General features: G+C 43.3%; 1 protein-coding gene across 3 annotated transcripts in view; it reads left to right on the top strand.

Moving 5' to 3' along the window:
- ABL1 (ABL proto-oncogene 1, non-receptor tyrosine kinase) overlaps positions 1 to 18,845 on the top strand; it is an 82,790-nt gene that overhangs the window by 60,206 nt on the left and 3,739 nt on the right. For all 3 annotated transcript variants that reach the window (XM_080402877.1, XM_080402879.1, XM_080402878.1), the window contains 7 exons: positions 5,765 to 6,037; positions 9,965 to 10,049; positions 10,413 to 10,590; positions 12,762 to 12,946; positions 15,068 to 15,220; positions 15,865 to 15,954; positions 16,292 to 16,456. In XM_080402877.1, the coding sequence (XP_080259003.1) occupies positions 5,765 to 6,037; positions 9,965 to 10,049; positions 10,413 to 10,590; positions 12,762 to 12,946; positions 15,068 to 15,220; positions 15,865 to 15,954; positions 16,292 to 16,456 (1,129 nt within the window). The remainder of the gene's footprint in view (positions 1 to 5,764; positions 6,038 to 9,964; positions 10,050 to 10,412; positions 10,591 to 12,761; positions 12,947 to 15,067; positions 15,221 to 15,864; positions 15,955 to 16,291; positions 16,457 to 18,845) is intronic.

An 18,845-nucleotide genomic window follows, 5' to 3' on the forward strand; every position in this document is an offset into this window, starting at 1 on the left:
AGCATCTAGTAGATGACAGATTCTATGCCATTAAAGTACTTAAAAATTAAAAAATAAGAAAAATCAAGTATAGTAGTGGCATACCATGGCCAATTTTCCTTTATCCTATGAGAGCTTTATTTTCCTTACAGCAATGTTGACAGCAAAATCTTTAGTATGAAAACATAGGGAATTGCTACATAGTGTTTCCTATTTATTGGACTCATCACTTTGAAACCTTTAATAAGATAAACAGATTTTATTCAGTAATGAAATGCTTTTTGTCTGCTTTAGCAAACAGATTGTAATTGAGACAATTGTGACCATGTTATTTAAGGCAACATATTTCCAAGTTATGGCACTTTGATTCTTCCCTTTTCCTCCCATGTAGACACACTCTGTGGTCAAAATCGGCGCTGCGAAGTGCTGACGTGCAGCGTACTTGAAGGACTACATGGCAATCTGCAGTGTTATTCCTCCTTCTGTCTCTGTAGTTGATATGCCTTCTGTTTACATTGATGCTGGTAGATGAGCAGTGTTCACATGTGAACGTTTTGAACCCTGGCCCCCTTCAGTTGATGTAAATAAGCACATGTCTGTGAGGTGATAGCACATGTTGTCCATTTTAGCTGTAAAGACGTTTGGCATATGAAGGCTTTCGTCCCAGCAGAGCTGTTTTTATCCCCAAAAACAGTTCTGCAGAGCTACAATAATCCGTTCGGGTCTGTATTAGGCAGGTTAACTGTTCATTTTCCACAAAGTTGCTTGAATTGGTGTTTTTGAGAAAAGGTGCAGGTCAGCACAGTTCACTAAAACAGATCTGTAACTGATGGTGGTTGAAAATACAAACTCAAGAAGCAGCAGTGACAGGGCTGTGGCTCTGGGGCTTTGGCTTTCCATGCAGGGGTGAGCGAAGGGGTAGCCACAGTCCTCCCAGTTGCCGTGCCAAGGGCCAGCATCCTAGCAGAGGGGTGGTTTGCTGTGTTCAGGCTGCAGTTTGCAGCCTGGTGTGTTAAACCCCATCAGTTTCAATTTGTGTTAACGAGCCAGGCAGCAAATTGCAACAGCTTAGCAGCCCACTAGCAGCAGACGTGCTGCCCGCTCTGCTGCTGGGCTGAGGGGCACTGTGCCCTTCCAGCACCCTGTCCCCAGCTGTCAAAGCTGAGGAGCTAGGAAGAGAAACTGCTAATATCCCTGCTTTTCCCTCTGTGAAATGGAGACTGCTGGAGCGGGTTGCCTGCTCTGAGCTGCTCGTGTCGCACTCTGTTACCCACGTCGCAGAGAGCATTGCTTTGCCAAGGGAAAGCTCTTACCTTCAAGTCTCTGAGCACCTGGGGCCTTCCCAGCCTGCTGTATCATTAGTCAGCCTGTCCGGGGAATTTAATATCTGCAGTAAGGATGAATGGCTTTGGTGGGATCGTATCCTGTGACTGAGAGAATGTACTATCAGGAGAAAGAGGTATTAGAGGAATGTGTGGAGCAGCTGCTGCTCAGCACAGCGGTGTGCTGTACATCGCACAGCCTTACCCAGGCTTTTTCCTGGAGGGACTAGGAAGAGATCAGAGGTGTGTATGTCTGTCTTGATTTTAGTACTATTCATACTTGAATGCATTGGGGTTCAAAAACTTCTTTAAAAAACAATAAATCCTCAGGGTATTTTTACTTTATTTCCCAGTTAAATGTGTCATATTCTTCCGGACCACCTTTTAATGTTTTGCTTTGTTGTTCATTTGTTTTGGTTTGGGTTTTAGTGGGCATTAAAAGTGACCTTTCCTCATTTGGCTGGCACAGTGCAGCTAGTCATCTGGTAAACCATTTCCGTGGTAGAGAGGACTTGGTTTTCCTGACTTGATAGTACTTGAGGCAAAGCCTCCTATTGAGTAACCCAACTGAATAAACAGTGTTGTCCAGCCAGTTCTTCAAATCTTGCTATCCTCAGCATTAAGGGCGCAGGATGCATGTCCTGCTTGAGTCTCTTGGAGCCTCCAGTGGCTGAACTGGATGCAGACTCGCTCCTTTATCGTGGACCGTCATGGATATTTTATGTGGATGTTCAGTTTTGTCTGCTGACTGGGGAGGGGGAGTCCCATTGTGTTAAGGGTGCACTGGAGGTTAGAATGGGCCAGTTTAACCACCCTTGTAAAATACACCAGCCAGCAAAAGAGATGTGGTCTGGTGGCAGAAGCTGCAGATGAGCAGCCCATTTGCACAAGCAGAGCCCCTTGGAACAGGACCAATATTGTGGTTTGATGAGGCACAAAAATTGCCCGAATAAAGTGTCAACAGCGAGCCAGGAAGCAAACTGTGTGAGTCCCTATGTAACCTCAGGCGCTGCAGAAACGCTGAGTCTGTTACCTCTGTATGAGTACGGTTAGCAGCACCAGATGGTTTTCTTGGGGGAAATCATGCAGCAAGCAGCTTGAGTTAAAGCTTGGTAATCGGGGTCAGCGGAGAAGAGAGGTTGCACTGAATAGTCAGGCTCACTGGGGCTGCATCCAGCAGCATGCCGTTCATAGCTGCTCCCTGCTTCATGTTCTTGTGATACATGCTTCAAATTCCAGATGGAGATTTAAACACAGTATAACTCTGATTTCCAGTAGTACTGATGGGAAGTAAGGCCTTCAGGAGTCAGCGCCGAGCTGTGATCAGTGAGAAGTTAGAAAAACTTTGCCTACAGAATGAGCACGCAGTGGGTGGATGTGGGTTTTTAATGTAAATGGAAAACTTCATGTCTCTTAAGGCATGGAGTGTTGTCTTGTGGCCTGGACGGGGCAATCCTGTTCTGTTCCCCATCCTGCTGTGAGTTTGCTGTGAAACATTTGGCCATTTATTTAACTTCTTTCTCCATCTGTAACAAGATCATTTAATCCGTCACGCAAAATACAGAGATTTCTAATTCCCACGAAATTTTGAGCATGTGAGATATAAGCCATCATAAAAGCATGGGCAGCTTCCTCCTCCATACTTTTCCCATCCTTCCAAGTGATCCTGGAGTTTAGCATAATTTTCTTCACCCATACTGTTGTGTTTTGGCCCTCAGTGTAGCATTTGAACTGCTTGTACCACTGCTCATACAAGTCATTCCCGAACAGGTATGGCCTGTTTTAAATTGTAGTTGTACTGGCTAATGCTTGGTGGTCCAAGCCATGCAGCTGTAAAAGCCACTTTTAGGTTGTCACTTTTCTGTTCTTAGAACATCTGTTTTTAAGGTGATTTCACCTCTTTGACCATGAAAGGTGGTTTGGGTTTTGGTTGGGTTTTGTTTTTTTTATTTTCTTCTTTTTTTTAAATCATAGTGTTGAAATGAGATTTGGTCCAGTTACTTTACCAAAGGAATATCTGAGTTGTTTTGGTAGAGGGTTGAGAACATCCTCTCTGGGAGGGTGCCTTCATTTTCTACCAATTAAGTTTCCACAAGAGTTTTTCTAATCAGCAACTGTAGCAAAAGAAAAACCAGAGTGAAGGGAAATCAGATTTCTGCAGTCCGGGGTGTAAAACCTGCCACTCTGAATGAGTGAGAACACCCTTGAGCATCCAAAAGTGTGTATGTTGTCACCAGGGTAGTTCATGGTGTATTTTTAGCTCAAGTGGCTTACAGATAGGTTGGCCACTGTGCATCTTCTCTCACTCCCCCAAGCCCAGGTGCTATTGCCACCAGAGGAAATGCCATTTTAACCAGGGGTTATGATTTCCCAGCACTGCAAGGGAAGGTTCTGCAGCATAGTTGCCTTTTTTGGATGACAAAGGCTATATTGCGTTCACTTCCCAGAAACCTGACAGGGGGCATCATTCTGTCACCATGTCCATAGCTTGAAAGCCAGTGGCCACCCTGACCTTGCAGTAGTCTAACCTGTCTGTGACTGCTCTGTGGGGTTATTCACATCTCCGTGGGTTTTCCCCTTTCTGGGTTACTCTGTGAGCCTGAGCTGAGCATTTTACCTTTCTGCAGCTCTTTCAAATAAGTCCATGACATACAGAAATTGGTGTATTTTGCCAACTCTGACCACAATAGTTACCATACGTACGTAAGCATGCGGCTTATTCTCATAAACTTAAGTAGGAATTTGGACAAGCAGGATGCCAAGGGGTAGGGACACTTTTGTCTATCACTCTGACTTCCTTGGATGATATGGCTGCCCTTTTCATTCACCTTTTCTTATATGTAGTGTTTGTACTGTCATATGCTTCAGAATATTTAGTCTTCTCCAGTGCCTTTTGTTCTCATTTTGAGTTTGTATCGTAAACAGATGACTGCAAAGGAGGGGCATCCATATGGGAGCTGCCAGCCTCCAAAGACTTTACTCAAGTTTGAGAGTGGTTTTGTCCCTCCCTGCAAACATATGTATGTATTTTCTTTTTTCCTCTTGCAAATGCATCTTCCTTTTCTGTTGGACATATATGCGCTTCTTGCTGGAGCTTCACAGATGCATTTTCTTTTTCCATCCAAAAATTCCGTCTAGGTGGAAGAAGCAGAATACCTGGTTTCTACCTGTGAACGCTCCGATGTGTGTTACATGAATGAGCTTTCTCTTTCTCTTTGGTTCCTAGCTGTATGTCTCTTCAGAGAGCCGCTTCAACACCTTGGCAGAGTTGGTCCATCATCATTTTTGGGTGTCTGGCAGCCCTGTCAACTTCCTGGCCTCCCAAAATCCCAGGCAGATGGCCAGTGCACATGTACAAACTGTTGAGTACCTATCCAGCAAGTCAGAAGCATTTGGGAAGTTTGATCATAGCTGTTGGCATTGTAATGTGAACAGTAGGACCGGTGCATTGCACTCATTTCACAGTGCATGGACTGGGCAGAAATCTGGGTGGCTAACATGGTGCTGTTCTTCCTGCGAGGCTGTGCCCTGCCAGACCTTGGTCCTTTGTGGGAAACTGAGCTCTTCCGTCTTCTGTGTGCGGCATCCATCATAGGCTGGACTATGATAGAGAGTGCACTTTGATACAAAGATTTCTCCCTCTCCTTCAGGTGTTACCAGCATCACTTTTTTTTAAATTAAATTTCTAACTTTTGTCACCTTGCTTAGCAGGAGGCTGGGTTTGAGTGTGAAAACTGAAAATACAGAGCTCTGGTGGTGGAGAGTCACTTGTCTGTTACCTTTGGTAGGCTTTTTGGCTTAAAATGGATCTTTTGTATAAATGTTAAAAAGGTAACAAATATGGGTTGTCATACATCACAGCAGGTTTTCGTTCAAGGGTAATGATTTTACTTCTGTGTTATTGATTGGTGCCCATCACAAGAGTGGAGCAGACCAGCTGCCTAACTTCATGCAAAATACTCTGCAGAAGCTTAGGCCGAAAGCAGGGAAGCCGCTGGTTTGCTAGTGACACTTCAAGGAGAATTTAGGCAGGTGAAAATGTCATAACCCAAGCAGTAATAATGGAATCAAGACACTGAGGTTGACAACCCCCTACTCTGCAGGACATGTTCCACAATCTTTACTGACAAGCCTTTTGAAAAAAGACATTTCAAGCAACAGCATGCCAATCTAATGCTATTTCCAGTCATTCATTGCAAACAATATCCGTATTGTTTCAGTGAAGTGCATGTTTCTTCTCCTAAAACCTAAATCCATGTGTTACCCATGTAAACGTTGTAAGAACATCCCATGTTCTCAGCTCTGAGCTCTGAGAAATGGTTACAGAGCTTGTGGAGCTCATAGTACTGCAGCTCGAGTAGAAGCAATGCAACACTTTGCTTTCACAATTTTTATAATCTAGTTTCTACCAGTGAAAGGTGTGTGTTACATGAATGAGCTTTCTCTTTCTCTTTGGTTCCTAGCTGTATGTCTCTTCAGAGAGCCGCTTCAACACCTTGGCAGAGTTGGTCCATCATCATTCAACTGTCGCAGATGGGCTCATCACCACTTTGCACTACCCGGCGCCCAAACGCAATAAGCCCACGATTTACGGCGTGTCTCCGAACTACGACAAATGGGAGATAGAACGAACTGACATCACGATGAAACACAAGCTTGGTGGAGGGCAGTATGGAGAAGTGTACGAAGGAGTCTGGAAGAAGTACAACCTCACAGTGGCTGTGAAGACTCTCAAGGTAGGACTCAAATCCCTGGGCATTCCCATTTAGCTCCATTCAGCAGGAAGCGCGTTCAGGCTGGCTGCCAGCCCGCAGCCCTGGTTGGACAGTTTGGGGTGGTGATGGTCCTTCCTTTGTGTGCTGTAGGCTTGGAATAGAGCATTTTTGAAAGAGCTTGAATCCTATTACTTTTTTTTGGTGATACCTGAAACACTTGTATCTAAGCAAAGGAGGGTGTTAACAGCGTTTTTTACTTTAGAACAGATGAAACCTTAGAAAAGTGAATAGTGCTGTGATGTCTCGCATTCAGGGTGTGGCAAAGGTGAGCTGTTCACAGACGATCACACTAACACTACTAGTGTATTAAGGAAAATTGTGGATTGTGAATCAGTCAACATAACTATCAAAGGTTGTGCTTCAGGGACGCTTTACCACGTTTTTGATCTTCTGTCTTCTGTGGCATCTTTCCCAAAAGACAAGCTCCCTGCGTACCTGGTAGTCTTAAGCAATTGTTCACAGCTGCTTCCTATGAAAGAGACAAGAGGAGAAAAAAAGTGTATTCAAGCTAAAATACATTAAAATTTATAAGTGCCTTTAATGAAGAACTGGATAATCAGTTCTGTTTCTGGCTCTGCTCCCTGATTTCTGTGTCTTGGTTTCCTTGTCTCTTGAAATGCAAATAATGCTCTGTTAGTTCATAAGGTCATTGCTTAATTCATTTATGTTTATAAAAAATATCTTGAGATCTTCTGGCACCATCCACACACATTGCATGTGATTGCTTAATAAGAGTTTATGCTAATCTGACACCATGTTTTCTCTCCTTGAATGGGGATGGGGTTGGTTTGGACTTGCAGAAACAAACAGAACAGGGATTTTTGTTTGTTTCTTTTTGTTTTTTGCAATGGAAATTTTGAAGTGGAGAGAACTGCGTAGATGCTTTAGTGTCAGGGGAAGAACGTTTCCTTGATTTGAAGGAAATATTTCTTCCTTACTCTCTGAGCAGCGGCTACCTCAGTATTTCTGGGTTGCTATGGTTGCAGAAAGTATTTTCATTTTGGCCTTTTTTGTACTCTGGAGATTCCTGTTGCTGCTCCCCAGTGGAGGAGAGTGCAAGTGCCTGCTTGCACGGGGAGCGAGGGACACCTAGTGTTACCCTGCTCGGATCCAGCGCGCTGGGGACCGCAGGGCTTCCTCGGGAGGGTTGCAGTGCAGGTGGAGATGGGATGTGACCGGTTGAACAAAATGCCTGTTTGCAGTGAGAAGGAGAGACCAGTTCTTTCCTGGGACATGATTTGCTCTAAAATCTCTTTTCCTGCTTCTGGTTGCAGCGTGAGGATACCCAGGGTCTTCAGATTTCTCATTTTGCTCCAAACTGTAGTTGTTGCTTTTATTCTCTTCTCTCTAAACCCCATCAACAAAGGCAAATTGTGTGTTATCCCATAAAATCTGTTTGTGCATAAGGAGAAACCTTAATGCAAACCATGGCTGTTTCAAATATATCAAATAAATATTTAATGAAACATGACTAAAAGTGATTCATAATGTAGTATGGAGCACCACATTCACTGGGGACTGTAAGAATAACCAAGAGGAGAGCTGAGAAACACTTCAACCTGCAATTATGCACACTAAAACCATCCTTAAAAGCAAATTTATAATCCACCTTCCTTAAATTTATCCATCTACTGCCTGACAGGTGGGATTATAGCTTTCTTCAAAGTTTTGGGAAACATTTTAAAATCACATTTCTATGCTATTTCTACTGGGGGAAACAAGCACTTTGCAGCTTCTGCGCAAATGTTCAAATGACTCACTTTATTTTCCTCTGAAAGAATGTTTTTCAAAACTTTGTATGACTCTTCTTGTTCCTTCCCCATTTACTCCAGATACTTCTATAAGATAAAGGGAAAAGAAAACTAAAAGAGGGGGAAAAAAATTGTGCCAGCATCTTTTTGAATAGCGATGCTTATGAACACCCGTTTGTTGTTCAGTTTTCTATCAGGTGTCTAAAGGTAGCTCATAGCTGGCACAAAAAGATCACGCAAGAAGGCAATCAAAGCAGCACACGCTGTTCCTTGGTTGCATTTAACTGGGAAGTGCTAGACAACGTTTTGGTGCTTAGATGTTTCCTATTAAAATACATCACTGGAAGCCCAGTGAGTTGCGCAGGACGCATCAGTATTTATAAGGGTATGTTATAACATGATGTGCTCTGAATTTGTGTTTTTACACCTGATGTTGATGGGAGGGGGCACGAGAGAGGCAGAGAGGCTGCTGTAACTGGGGGTGGGGATTTGTGACCTGCATAGCACTGGACCAAACACTGCCTGCTGTGACTGGGGCCAAAGCTTGTTCCTCCTGAGGGCCATTTAATGGCTGAACTGTTGCGAGCTGGTCATCTCAGCACATTTCTTACTGCACACTTCGAGTCTGCATCCGTTAGAACTGCCGCCTCTTCCCCCCCTGCTCCCCCTCACTTTTTTTTCATTTTTTCCCCAGCAGAGAGGCCAGTGTTTTAAATCAGTCACTGTGCAACCCTGGTGTCCCTTAATGCCGGGGCATGGTCCTGTGCTCTGCTAGGAAAAGTACCGTGTAGCCAGAACTGGATTATTTCTTCTGTGGTTTTGTACAGTGGAGGGTGGAAGCTGGTTAAGCTTGGTCCTTTGCATGAGGTCAGGTTTTCAGAGAGATCATTGTTACAGTAGTTCTCTGTTATATGTCCTTCCTATTAATTTGATCACTGAGAGGTAAGAGATTTAACACACTGGAACAGCTACGTAGAGGAGCAACCTTTCAGATTTGTATAGCATGCATAAGATAAATCTGTATTTAGGGTAATTTTGCAACCTGGATTATTAACCCATTTTCCTTGCCAAAGAGAACAGTTTAAGGTTCTGCTCACAAGGACCTTTGGGCTATTAGTTTTGACAGAGTGTGTTCAGCACATCACAGCTGCCAATCAAGCTAATTGGCAACGAATAGTAAATGATTGAATGAAACTGCTGGAAAAATGTTCTCATTGCTAACTGTGAAGCAGAGAGCTGGCTGGATCTTAACAGCGGCAGCCCACTGTTATCATTCTCACCAGCAGTAGTAAATCCTTTCCAATCCTTCCTTAAAACACTTTGTCCGTGTAGCCTGTCTACATTAATCCATCAATGAGAAAAAAATATGGATATAGAAAGAAACATTGCTTTAGGAATAGATCTGTATTTTTGCACTGCTTTGAAATGACCTTCTGGCCATTTGGGGCATATTTGCTTCAGAAAATTTGTCTTTCGAGCAAGATTGTATCTTCCTCGGTTTTGTGTTGTGCCAAGTAACTTTATGGCATTCAACAAATAGGTAGTGACATGTCTGCCCAGAACAGTTGCGTCATGGGTCAGGCTCTAAATGCCAGAAATGAAATCTGTGAAACCTCGGGCTTTCAATTATGGGGTGGCTGCCGTTGATCATGCCTCCCTGTCTGAAAGCAGGATTCTCTTGCTCCTGCCCAGTGAAACTGGGGGCCCGCATTTCAGCAGCATCTCGAGCATTTGATTGTGGCATACCCTTCCTTTTATGTTCATTCTTGTTTCTTTTCTTTTCTGTACTTTTTATTTCATGTTATCTTTTTTTTCTGTTAGGAACAAGCATATTTTCCTTTTCAACTCCGGAGCAGTCCTCTGAGAGGCCCTTCACAAAAGGGATATGGATTTTCTTGCCTTAAAAAGCTCTGTTAGAATAGGAATGATAAAAATATATATTTTTAAAATTCTACAAAAAAAAAAACCCCAATGTTCCTAACACTCTGGCATTGTGATGTAGCCACAGGGAAAAATTACCTTGAACGAACTGTGGCTTATGTTGTCAGTTTGCAGTTCTTTTTGTGTCTTCATACAAAAATCTGTTCCCCCTTTGTGCATGCTGTCCTTGCCAAAGCTTTTTACCATTGTTCTGCAGGAGGATACCATGGAGGTGGAAGAGTTCTTGAAAGAAGCTGCAGTAATGAAGGAGATCAAGCATCCGAACTTGGTGCAGTTATTAGGTAAGTGATAAATACCAAGCAGAGGGATTTGAACTAAACCCTTGTGCAGTGATATGGATGTTAAGGAGCAGATAAGCTGCTTACCATACCAAGGCTTTGAATACAGACACTTATTGTCTGGCAAAATTCACAATTTGTACCACTAATACATGATTTTTAATGATCTCTTCTCCCTGATGTTTAAGTTGCCAGAGCCTGAAGCAGGAAATTAAACCCTGCAATTAACCAATTCCAAGCAGAACTCATTCTTTCTGTGAGCCCCATGTTCCTACCTTCTAGAGGTATAAATTGCCCTAAAGGACAAAACCTGAAGATTCCCTGATATTCTCAAACATTCATTGTACACTTTATGTTGGTCCTTAGGGGTATGCACACGGGAACCTCCTTTCTACATCATTACGGAGTTCATGACATATGGGAATCTGTTGGATTATCTGCGTGAGTGTAACCGGCAGGAGGTGAATGCTGTGGTGCTGCTGTACATGGCAACTCAGATCTCCTCAGCCATGGAGTACCTGGAGAAGAAAAACTTCATTCACAGGTAGGAAGGACAGTGAGCACTCCTGAATCTTGAGCACAAAACACCCCTTGATTTATCTCTCTGCCTTTCATTATCATGGTGTTGACTTAGATGCAGTTGGTGTCCTATATTTAACACACTAGCGCGTTGTGTTCTGATACAGTACATTAACCTGTTTGTAGGATGGTCTCCTAATTGTTTTTCTCTCGGTGTTTTTCCTTTGAAGTGGATGCAGGTGAAAGACGTATCAGGACTTTTATGTTTTGGGCAAGGGCCTTAAATGTAAAAGAATCCCAAAGTAATGGGCTTTTAATGGACCAGATAAGCTACTGCTCTTCCTTGATTCTAACAGCCATTAAAAACTGCTGAAGGTGATGATGTTGGGTGCAAGTGCTCACAGCAAAGCCACCTTCTTAGAGCTGTCTTACTCCATGTTCTTTCTTGTTTGTTTCACTTTTTTTATGTCCTCTGTAGGGATTGTTTCCCACTATTGTCCAGATTGCGTATTCACTTTAATAAGCATCTCTGCAGTCTTAGAAGTCTCAGAGACTCTGACCTTTAAGTGTGCTGCAATTATGGCTAGAGCTTTGCGTTCTTCATCTGTAGAAATGGCCTCCTAGCAATATAATGACACATCCTGTGCGAAGGTTTGAGAGTCGCTGAGCTTTATACAAGATGCTGTCGGTGCCACAGCGTGACCTTTCTTGCCCAATTAACTGGAATATGAAATTAGCACATGTTTTTTCATAGAGACAAATACGAAGATTATGTGTAAAGTTCTAGGTGCTCCTCTAAGTCATGCATTGCCTTTGCTGCCTCAAAGGCCTGTTTAACTGCTTCTGTCAATCAATAAAGTGAACGGTGATGCTGCAAATTAAAATTTCCAGCCTTTGATTTGCTCTGTTGAAAGTGTTTCATTCCTTCAGCCTGTAGGAAGTCAACTTTAAATGCTGCTTTGTATGAATCCCATTTGTCTGCTCGCCCGTTCATTTAATTTCCTCTTATTTCTGATGACCCATTTATCTAAAATAAATCGTAGCGTTTTTCCTTATCAGCCACCCCCATACCCACCTACCCAATTACTTTAAGAGTGTTGTCACAATTCACATCCATAGATTCAAATGCTGGGCTGTGACCTCATTTAATGAATCAGGAAGGAGGAGGAATTTGATTATGAAGAGGAGCTCTTATTTAGACACACATTATAGTAATCAGTATTGATAAGCAGATATATTAAAAAATACTGTGAAATTTTAATGGACATCTGGTAAGATGTACTTTTTTTATTATTATTTATTTGATTGAGCAGAAAAAGCAAAAGAAACAGTAGTGTCTGCCTAGTATCCAAAGATCTCACTTGAGCTTTCTGGTAGAATCAATTTGTAGTTCAACATGACATAATTTAGAAAAGTGGTTTTTAATAAAACATAATATTAGGAGAAATGCACTTCTGTGTTTTTACATTTTTATACTCATGAAGCATTTCTGAGGGTGCTGAACAGCGTGCATGAGCCAGGCAAGTGGCAAATGCAGCATACACATCTCTCACCTGCCAGGGTGGAGGCAGGTGAAAAAATGGAGGAAAAGCTTAATTTACTTATTGCCCAGTCCTTTAAAAATGTAACTACTGGTGGCAGAGGCTACACCAGGTCTGAAAAGGCCAAAATGTGGTATGAAAAAGTTGTGTTGCAAAATGTGGTACACTTGGGAGGAAATAGCTGGGATCTAAACCTGGTGCTTCAGCAAGGACTGAAAAAGGAGTTCTGGAGAGTGACTGGTGTTGGCTGGGGTGACTGAAGTGCTAGGGAGGTGGGCAAGAAGCGAGGCATAGAGACTTCATTTATTCGGTGCTCATCCTCAGCTATCGATAACTTGAGTACTGACATTTCTTTAAATTATTTTTATCCTGAGGGTGGCAGCTTTTATTGAAAGTGAGGGGGCTTCTTGAAGCTTTCACTTCAAGTTTAAAAAGAAAAAAAAAAAGTAGTTTGGATGACAGTCTTACAAAGCTGGAATGGAAAATAACTTTCCCCCTTACATGTGTGCGTATAACTACATAATTTCTGTGTAATACTCTGGTCAAAATAATCACGTGCAGGCCCAGGTTTCTTTGGGAACGGCAGGTTTCCTTGCTATTGCTAAAAGTGAGATGGTAAAGACTTCTCATTGCCCATTTTTGTTCTTGTTTTTAGGGACCTTGCTGCCAGAAACTGCCTTGTAGGGGAGAACCACTTGGTGAAGGTGGCAGACTTTGGCCTGAGCAGGCTAATGACAGGTGACACATACACTGCCCACGCTGGAGCAAAATTCCCCATCAAGTGGACCGCACCAGAAAGCCTGGCCTACAACAAGTTCTCCATTAAATCTGACGTCTGGGGTAAGAATTTGCATGTATGAATTAATGCAGATTATAGTCGTCTTTTCTAGGGCTGTGAAATGAGAACATTGTGAAACATTTCAGGAGGGAGAGCATTCCCTGGTTTGAGCCATATTGTTCTATGAGCTTGTCAGAGTGCAGGAACTAATCTCTGCTAAGTCAGTCTTTGATCGAAGCATTGAGGATGCCGAACTGCCTCTATATACGTCTGTATTGTTAGCAAGTATGAAAATAAAGGATACTGTAGTGTTTATAGAAATGTATAAAATGGGGCTGGAGGGCACTGGTACTACTGCCTTGATAGAGTTCTGGCACAATACTATGAAGCGATATATTTTACATAGTCGGGAACTTTCTAACTACTTCAAGGAGGAAAGTGAGAATCTGGTTCATTTTATGTTAAAAAAAATAATTATGTGTGTATCTGTCTAGTGATAGCTCCAAGCTCATCTTTCTGCATTTTAAAAGAATAATCCTTGGAATGAGATGAGGAGAAACAGAGGGAAAATTTGATGACAAATGGTTATTGAAGAGCCCCGAGGTGCTGGCGATAAGAGTAAGCTTAGCTAAATGGAGCTACATTCTATCAAATCTGACCGCAGAAAATCTCATTGTACTTTTTTATCAGTCTTTCTTTGGGTTTTATGTCTCTGCTGTAGCTGCTGGTCAAATTCTCAAAAGCGCCCGGTGACATGAGATAGAAGTTCATGGGACGTGGTCCCAAAGGCACTTGGAAAATCTTATCCTGAGCATCTTTTATATATAAAATAATAGTATTGAAGCAGCGATGAGGTTTTCTGGACTTCTGGGGAAACTGTGCAGAGAAAGGCTTTATTTTGAAGAAACTTAGGTAGATGGCTGATGCAAAATGTTTTATATACGGGGGAGGAAAACCCAGAACTGCCTCCCAAGATGTAGGTGATGGCTGACCAAGGTGTGTGTTCTGCTTTGGACTTGCATGTGGCGGGTGTTGGCTGCTGCCAGGTGTCTGCCACAGTCTCAAGGACTCTATCACTTCGGTGGCTGCAGGATCCCTGTTGCATTTAAATAGTAGAGTACTTGGGGAGGAAAGATCCAGAAGGAGCATTGGGTGTCTTTAATTAGGGCTAGCACAACCTTGCATAGTGAGGGCCAGGGCGGTGGACTTTGGGATCTGATTAGAGCAAGCCAGCTGTCCCCAGAGGCCACGGTTGCTGCTGGGCATGCCAGAGTTTAGGTGCTTTCACCTCACTGCCTCAAGACAGCAATCAAAGAAAATTGTGCACAGAAATGTCTAATGTATATTGCCCTTGGTGGTGTTACCATGTAATGTGATGTGATTTCCTTACTTATGCAGAATTGTAATCGCTTTCTCTTCAGGTTAAGAACAGAATAGGGTGACTGAACTAATTACATGCAGGTTGTTGATCTGGTGTTGAGTGGATTCTGTGTGCCGCGTTCCTGGGTTAGCTGCCTGACCCTGGTGCTGACCTGCATCCCCACTGACTTCTGGGACTTGAATGCCTCACCTGTTTCAAGACCTTTTTCGTGCTCTTCCTTTTCTTGTTCAGCTTTCCCTGCAACCAAATTGTCTCACCCTCACCCTGTCTTGTTGGTAGCAACTGCTGAAATCTACCTCTCACTGCTGCATCCCAGGTTTCCCCTCTAGACCGTGCTACAGCTAAGCAAGGGCACCCAAAACCACTGAGCTATTAAAATGTGCGAGTCCTCTAGGGAGAGGTTGCAGATGAGAGGATCTGTCAAATTGAGGAAGACACTGCAGTGCAGCAGCGAGACAGTTTCAGCTAATCCGCTGTGAAGTCTCTTAATTGTGCCTTTAATAGGACTTGAAGGATCTCAAGGCGTTCAGGTTTGAGACAACTGAGACATTAAAAATTTGTCTAATTCTGCCCTGTCATATCGCAGGAGACTTGTCTGTGCTGACGAAGAGGCTCGTTACGCTTCTTTAACATTTAAGCTGCTGCTGAACATGGGATCTGAGCCACTCAGAGCTGGTTTAAGTGTGCAGCACTGTTTAGTGACTACTCCCACTAAACATCCTCTCAAATTTAAATTTAAGACGAAAACAAAGCTTATTGGTTTTATCCTCTTTTTCTTTTTTCCTTTCTTTCTCCACTGCAGCCTTTGGTGTTCTGCTGTGGGAAATTGCAACCTACGGTATGTCCCCTTACCCCGGGATTGACCTGTCTCAAGTCTATGAGCTGTTGGAGAAAGACTACCGTATGGAGCGACCCGAAGGCTGTCCTGAGAAAGTTTATGAGCTCATGAGAGCATGTAAGTATTCCTCAGCCCTGAAAATGCTGCTTTTTAGCTCTGCAGAGGTGCAGTGAAAGTGTCAGGATCTGGCCACGCACAGCCAGGCATGAGAAACCCCCTGCCAGTTCCAGCGGAGGTGCAATGCTGTGTAGAAGTGTTTGGTTAAAATGCTTTCCCCAGAGGGTTAGCATGCTGTGAAACCAGCTGCTCTTCTCTACTGGGAGCACACAGGCCTGGGGCAGAAATTTGTTGTTCAGCTCAATGTTTTCTTTGTCTCCTTTTTCCTGACAACTTCAAGAAAAGCTTGTCTGCTAAGGATGAAGCAGGAGCTTTATTAGGTTCTTACGGGACTGAGTGTTACTCTTTCACTGTGGCCTTTTGGTATGTGACTTAGTGTGACACATTTGGGTTTTTTCAGCGATGCTCAGCACATACCGTTACATACTGACATAGAAACGTGATTTAAAGAGTGCTGGGTATCTGCAACCATCACCAAGCCGAAGTAGTTGTAGACACCCAGCACTCTATAAATCAGATTTCCGTGTCAGTATTTTATTTTACTCATTTTATAAAAAGGGAACTGTGATAGCTACTCCTCTGGTGCAGTGTACTGAATGTCTGATGCTGGTGGGAAGCTCTGAGTGTTGGTTGGTTTTTTTCAGGCTGGCAGTGGAGCCCTTCTGATAGACCCTCTTTTGCTGAGATCCATCAGGCCTTTGAAACGATGTTTCAGGAGTCCAGCATATCAGATGGTAGGTGTGGGTCCCTCTTGGACCAGCAGTTCCAGGGGTGGGAAAAGGGCCAGCTGCATCCTTAACTCTGCACGTTGTTCACAGGCTGCTTTGCAGTGAAACACAGTCCTACGTTATAATGCCTGGTGTAAAAGGCATAGAAAGCAGAGCTGTGTTTACACAGGGGCTTTTTGCTGGGCATATGTCTGATTTTAAAGGGCCAGATGGCTGAACTACCTCAAGGAACTTCTGCTTTGTCATGTTGGAATTTCTTTTGTGCTATTAACTCTGAACAGTACAATAGTTTTTTTATCATCTGTTGGTTGTAGTGATTGTTTTTTTCTTCTGTGCATTGCAGAGGTGGAAAAGGAGTTGGGAAAGAAGGGCATGAGGAGCGTAGTGAGCAATTTCCTCCAAGCCCCAGAGTTACCAACCAAAACACGAACATCGAGGAGAGCTGCTGAAAGCAAAGATGCCAATGAGGGCTTGGAGACTGCACATGCTCGAGGCCAGGGGGATTGCGGTAGGTTTTTAATTAAAGTCATTATTCCTTCAGGAAACAGAGGAAAACAAAATGCATGTCCAGCTCCAGGTCTTCACCTAGGCAAAGCTGTGTCTAATAACAGGTGTCATCTTTCTGTACCAGTATTGTGTTTCTGGGTGACAAGCTGCTGAGTTTGCTTTCCTGGCTTCAGAACTCCTTTTACTATTTTTTGCAAAGGTAGGTGGTTAATCTTGGGACCAGATGCACACAGCATCTGGGAGTGTGAATCCTTAACTGGCTGAGGGATCGGCACTATACCTGCCATTGCTTAGAGAAGCCCTAGGAGTTCTTTTAACTTAATGGCCGTTGCCTGCAGCTCCCTTTAGATCAGAGCTGAGCATGGAGCTCTCTAATCACATTCTCTTCCCGTTCCTTGGTAGGAGCTATCAGTGGGATCTCCCACTGCATCTAAGTGCTGGCTAATCTGCTGTGTTCGAGCCACTTTACACTACCACACTGCATAATTTAAAGCAGGACGATTGCTCAGGTTTAGCAAGCCCCGTAAGGGAGGTTTCTTCCCTGTTGCATCCTAACAGATTTATGCTTGCAGCACTGAAGAGTATTACTCTTGGCAGGTACCAAATATAATTTCAGCAAGGGACAAAGAGGTATTTACAGAATCTTCCATGAAATTAAACGCTTTTTCAGTCAGTTTCTTCAAGAACTTCTTTCTTCCATTCTGAGGTAATAAAAGCAGTGGTAAAATGCTGAATGTGTACAGTAGATTTGTATTTAGCTCATTCAAAAAATAATAAGATGAAAGAAAATAGAACATTTTTTTTCCAGCTTCTGTTGAGGCTGCCTTCTGTGACCATTCTTGTGACTGACCTTTTTTTATGTGACTGACATAATGTCAAATTCACCTAGTAGTACGTTTCAGTAGCAGATGTACATCTAGACAAAGGGGAAAAAAAGAGGGGATGTGAAATATTGGAAGAAAGAAGTATCAGTGACTTAGGAAGGAAGGTTATTTACCATATATAGGAAATATAATTGCCTAGTGTTACAAACTTTGAAGTAAAATAACTTCATTTAAATACTTAAGGGCTTTGCGAGATTCAAGTGCAGCAGGCATAATATGATTTTAACATTAGGCTGGGAATTGTTTCACTCTTTATTGTGAAATAAAATATTTCACATAAAAGTTTTATTGCAGTTTCCCCTTCAATTGTCAGTGTTTCCATAGCAAGTCCAGCAGCTGGAAGCTGATCCTCAGTGCAAGGTGCTGGTGTTCTCTGGATCTCCACAGCTCCACTGTGCCTAGGCACAGCAAGGCCATGGCCTCCCGAAGTGCTGTGAGAGCTCTTCTGGTGGTCCGGGTCCCCATAAACTGTTGTGTGGGAATGGTTTGATTGCACGTGGTTCTGTGGAAGCGTGCTGTCTGCTCAAAGGACACAACTATTTTTCTTCAAATTCTCTCTCCCAACCAAAATCCTACCCATAGCATGATGATCACCAGTATGTGACTAAGAAGCACCCTCCTTTTCCTCCGTGACTCTGCTTCATCTCCCTTCTTAGTGCCTAGTCGAGCTGTAGATGTGTGTGCTGCCCTGAAGGCATTCCTCCTTTGAATTAGAATGTCGTCTTGAGTGCCTGGCCTGGGAACGAGGCCCCCTGTCAGTCAAATGCAGAGGCCTTTCAGGAGTCACGTATAAATTTATAATAAACCACTGTTCATTTTTAAATACCTCTTGTAAGTGGCGAAAGGGTGACCCCATCGTTTCCTTCTGGAGCAGTGCTGTGGAAGGAGGCTGTTGCTACCACTTCCCTCCATTATTGTACAAAGCTGGGTGGTACAACCCAAAGTGTTCAGCTGTCGAAGGGCTTCTTGATTCCTGCTTGTGAAAAAGTTACATCCATTCCCCACAAAGGATGACATCAGGAAAAGAGGTTAAGAGTATCAGAATCTAAATGAACAAGGAGACGGGGGGTGGAGGTGGGTTATAGAGATGTTTTATTAATTCAGGGGTCAGCTATTCAAAAGGCAGCAACAGCACAGGGACTAAAGCAAAGGCCTCAATATTTATCTTCTTCACAATGTGAAGTTGAGACAAGTCTGCAGATGTGAGGGTGGGAATCTGGACATAAACATGTTGTGTTTGTATGTCGCTGTTGAAATCAGAAGCCCGCAGGGAAAGCAGTTTGGCAGCTGAGTCCCGTAGAGGCCACCTCAGAAATGAATGTATGCGGGACTAGGGACCACGTGCAGTCCAGGCTTGGCCGTACTTGCTTTACTTCTGGTCTGAAGCTGTCTCTCTTCACAGAACCTGCACCTTTTGGAGGTGCTGCAGTGGTTTGATCCGAAAAGAAAACAGGTTATTCTGGCTGTTGAAGCAATGCTTAGTAGACTCTCTTCTTTCCCTTGCAG

The sequence above is a fragment of the Falco punctatus genome (assembly GCF_963210335.1).
Source record: "Falco punctatus genome assembly, chromosome: 9".
NCBI lineage: Eukaryota > Metazoa > Chordata > Aves > Falconiformes > Falconidae > Falco > Falco punctatus.